Source organism: Periplaneta americana, chromosome 7 (assembly GCF_040183065.1).
Source record: "Periplaneta americana isolate PAMFEO1 chromosome 7, P.americana_PAMFEO1_priV1, whole genome shotgun sequence".
Lineage (NCBI taxonomy): Eukaryota > Metazoa > Arthropoda > Insecta > Blattodea > Blattidae > Periplaneta > Periplaneta americana.
This window is the reverse complement of record NC_091123.1, coordinates 32,892,876-32,897,480: the sequence shown is the minus strand read 5'-3', so window position 1 is coordinate 32,897,480 and position 4,605 is coordinate 32,892,876. Positions and strand designations below refer to the sequence as shown.

At 37.1% G+C, this 4,605-nt stretch overlaps 1 protein-coding gene across 1 annotated transcript; it reads left to right on the top strand.

Annotated features, from left to right (window-relative positions):
- Window positions 1–56: 56 nt before the first annotated feature.
- Window positions 57–2,828, top strand: LOC138703042 (3-hydroxyacyl-CoA dehydrogenase type-2-like). The gene has a single exon (XM_069830574.1). The coding sequence runs from the start codon at window positions 556–558 to the stop codon at window positions 1,321–1,323; it is 768 nt and encodes a 255-aa protein (XP_069686675.1). The 5' UTR covers window positions 57–555; the 3' UTR covers window positions 1,324–2,828.
- Window positions 2,829–4,605: the final 1,777 nt, after the last annotated feature.

Here is a 4,605-nt window from a genome sequence, read left to right as displayed (position 1 = left end):
ATATCTGTAGCTGTTACGAGATGGCAGCACTATAGCAGAGGAAAAAATGAAGCGACGAGAAAAGAAGAAAGGTTTAAATGTTGTAGAAACATGATTGATATTTGTATGATCTAGTTCGATGTCAAAGTTCTTTGTGGACTTTACAGTTTCATAATTTTATTGTTCTCACACTTTGAAACAAAACAAATCTATCATATAGTTCCCGTAGGAGCACGCGAGTTGACCTCTTTACTTTAAAAAACTTGCATGTATGTGTAACAATCCGCGCATATGTTCTGGTTTCGTTTTCTTTGCACACCCAGATTCCTTTCCTTTCTTTTGGTTGAAAATTTGGGGCTTTTGCCCCCCCCCCTCCAATGTATTAATGCCCTAATTCCGACAAAGACGAAGTGGCCGATAAAGCGAACTAGTTGGAGCTACTAACATCATCTGTGGAGTACTGCACTACATTAAGTTGCCGTCTTCTGCAGCTTTCCCTTTCACAAGTAATTCCAACAGAGTAATTAAGATTTAAGTAAACGATTAACTGTTGAAGTTCTTAAGTACTGCTGCGCAATGTTGAACGGTGTTGTGGGACTCATAACTGGAGGTGCATCTGGCCTTGGCAGAGCAACCATTGAGCGATTGGTAAAGGGAGGGGGTCGAGCAGTAATATGTGACTTACCAACATCATCTGGTCTTAAACTAGAGAAAGAGCTTGGGGACAATGTGGTGTTTGTACCAACTGATGTAGTATCAGAAACTGATGTTGAGAATGCTGTTCAAATTGCTAAGAACAAGTTTGGACGCCTTGATGTGGCTGTAAATTGTGCTGGAATTGGAGTTGCATTCAAGACATACAATTTTAAGAAGAAAACTCCACATTCATTACAAGACTTTACAAAGGTGCTTATGATCAATACTATTGGAACATTCAACGTAATACGTTTGTCGGCTGGTCTGATTGGTGAAAATGAACCAAATGCTGATGGTCAGCGAGGTGTTATTATTAATACTGCAAGTATTGCAGCATTTGATGGTCAGGCAGGACAAGCTGCATATTCAGCAAGCAAAGGAGCCATCGTTGGAATGACTCTTCCAGTTGCTCGTGATTTGGCCGGTCAAGGAATTCGAGTCTGTACCATAGCACCTGGATTGTTTGATACACCTTTACTTGCTTCATTGCCAGTTAAAGTTCGTAGCTTTTTGGAAAAATCAATTCCTTTTCCAAGTAGACTTGGTAAACCTGAAGAATTTGCTCTTCTTGTGCAGAATATTATAGAGAATCCAATGTTAAATGGGGAGGTAATAAGACTGGATGGTGCCATACGCATGCAACCCTAAAACTTTATGACAATGTTAATAGTTTAGGTCCATTTCATTTTTAAAAACAGTTACAAAATTATTCTAAGTAGAATTATACTGTATTAGTATTGTAATTTGAATTTGCATTATGTTGATAGGGACAATTATGTAGAGGATATCTCGGGTTTAATGTTTAGAAACTGATGGACGAGAAATAACATGGAAGAAAGAAAAAACAATTCTATAATCGCAAGAAAACACCACAGTCTAGTATATACAGTCGCGAAGCTCAGTACGTAGTAAATATGCAAACATTAGATAGTTGCTCACCACTAGGATCGCTAATATCGCCTCATTACAGGCAATGCAAAATAGTACTGTCACAGTCTATTGTTTCTAGCACCCTCAAAACACCAAGCTTCGTTACTGTATATAGTAGGCTGTGAAAACACCTTCAATTAACTTAGTCTTTGTTTTTCTCACACATTCATTTTTGCATTGTCATACTTTCCTATCCACCACCATAGAGTAACAGTGCATCTGACCATGAAACAAGTGGGCCCAGGTTCAAATCCTGGTTGGAGTTTTTTCCGGAGTTTTCTCTTAACCAATTGAAGCAGAATTGCCGCGTAACTTTCAGCATTAGGCCTCTGACTCATTTCACTATCATTAATTCACATATCATCATCCATACCATAGCCTGGGTTAAGTTCACAGTGCGACGTACTGTACTAGTACAAGAGCACAGTCGTTCGGCTACCCAATCATTCACAGAATAGGAGTGGTAAGCATAATAAGCCTCAGGCTGTAGTGCAAGCCTTCGGGTCCCTCTTCCATACAAAGAAAAAAAAAATCATACTTTCCTACAGCATAATGAGCCATAAGCATCTCTAAAATCAACATGCGTCTGTTCCTGGATAGAAAATAAGAACAATAAAATTGTTTCAAAACACATGGTATCACAAATGCTTTTTTTCGAAATAACGACAACTGTCTTATTTCTAAGTGTCAGGAGAGGGTATTTCTCCCTTTATAATGGAATCCCAAATCTCGCTTTCCTGTTCTCTGCACAATACACACGACATTGGTGAATCCATTCGTACATATCAAACCTTATTCGAATCTTCAGACGTCTAGACCTATTTTGCATATGTTCTCTATAGTTCATTGTTTAGAAATGTTACAATATTTCAGTGCATTAAGATCCAATGATCGCAGTGGCCATGATCCTGCACCACTGCATCCAATCCATTCCTGAGAGTGGTGTTTATGCAAATAATATCTGACTGTATCCAAGAACACGAACATTTAAATATTACACATACTTTAAGGCTCACACTTTAGGTATGAGTTCTATTAATGTTGAATGAACCAAGAAATACTCCTTCCTATTTCTGAACATTAAACCCGAAATATCCTGTACTGTTGAGACAAAGACAAATGATAATCAACAGTTCTTACTTGTATGTATGTGTGTATAATTTTGTACACTGACAAGATTACATAAAGTGCTTTATAATCCTCTATCAAATTATTTTAACTTAAAACATGGTTCCTTTTTTAGGTAACATAATTCTCAGTACCTATTCCTGTTCCGTTTTTAACTACCACTTTCTTTTATATATATATATATATATAATCGTTCAATTAATACCCTAGTGCCAGGCTCTGTGTTGAATATAAATCTCTTTTGTACATATCAATGTCAATGTCATGTTTTATTTAACGACGCTCGCAACTGCAGAGATTATGTCAGCGTCACCGGATGTGCCGGAATTTTGTCACACAGGAGTTCTTTTACATGCCAGTAAATCTACTGACATGAGCCTGCCGCATTTAAGCACACTTAAATGCCATCGACATGGCCCGGGATCGAACCCGCAACCTTGGGCATAGAAGGCCAGCGCTATACCAACTAGCCAACCAGGTCGACTACATATCAATACTTGTAATATCAAGTGGTGTTATCACACTTTCGTTGTAAAGATTATTCTTAGTTTCAATTATTTTTATACTGACATCATCAATACATTGATTTCTACCACCACCTTTCGCAGTGAATAAATTTTAAGCTATAAGATGACTTTTAATTAGCCTAAAATTCAAATCAAAATTACTAAACTGCGATCAAATCAATTCGAGATATGACAATGTTGTTATATACTCCACGTGGAGATTATATAGGCATGTCAATTACGAAGACTAATACATCATTAGTAGATATATGTTATCACTCCTTGTGACTGCAGTAGCATCTGAGGCCTAATCAATAAAGGAAACATCTTTTCAAAGGAAAGTGTCATCTTTGACACTGGCTGGGTATTAAGTGAATACTCCAACTATACTATGAACCTGCTTGTATAGTTGCGACGCTGTTATTTCCGGTGTGACTCCTCCTCTTTGCTTATGTCTTAGAAAGTGAAGGCTCTATAAAGTCTAGGTAGGTAGTATCGTTCGCCATAATTGCTCTTTCGTTGCCGAGCTACCAGACAAGGGATCTATTGGCCACAGCGTTAAACATTATCATGTCGTAGCTCCTATGATAATCAATCAAACGCACTGTAATTCAGCAAATAATTGAGCGGCAAATAACGTCCTCGTGTGCTTTTTGCGAACGCCAACGAAAGAGCCAAAATGGCGGGCGATTATATTAAGTATTTATCAAGCCTTCTTTATCTTCATCAGCGAATGACAAGACGCACACGTTTAAATGTAGCCGACCTGCAACGTGATTGGCTGCCGGAAATAAGAGCGACGGGACTATAGGAGGTTATATTAATGATTTAAATATTCAAAATATTACAGTTGACTCTTGCTAATCTGGAAATTCCTTGCATAGAAGGATGTTGATTACTAATAAAAAATGACACTAAATTTAATCTCATATGCTGCGCCAAATACTCCATTTGCACTTCTAAATCGAAACTAGAATATTCCACATGCGGCCAATGCATGTATATGTATATAAGTAACACAATATAAGACATGGCACTGGTGCAAATTTCCCAGCAAACTATTACAGTAGAAGTGATAGGAAATACACCATGAGGAGCCAGATTAGCGAGAGTCTAGTTTATATTAATTATAGATTATGAACTGCTATCAAAAGCAGGTTATTCATTTTTAAAGTAAATTAAATATATTCGTTGTATAATCTGGACAATTTTTAGTCCTAACAAGATAGAAAAATAAGCATCAAGAAGGTGACACATACTTTGTCATACATTTTATGTTTTGCAACAATTCAGTTCCTTATCATGCTATAAATAATGTTATCATTTATACTTTATTTTCTTTACTTACTATTCAAAATTCAGACCT

Coding starts and splice junctions, on each gene's coding strand:
- LOC138703042 (XM_069830574.1), top strand. CDS start 556: ATGTTGAACGGTGTTGTGGGACTCATAACTGGAGGTGCATCTGGCCTT.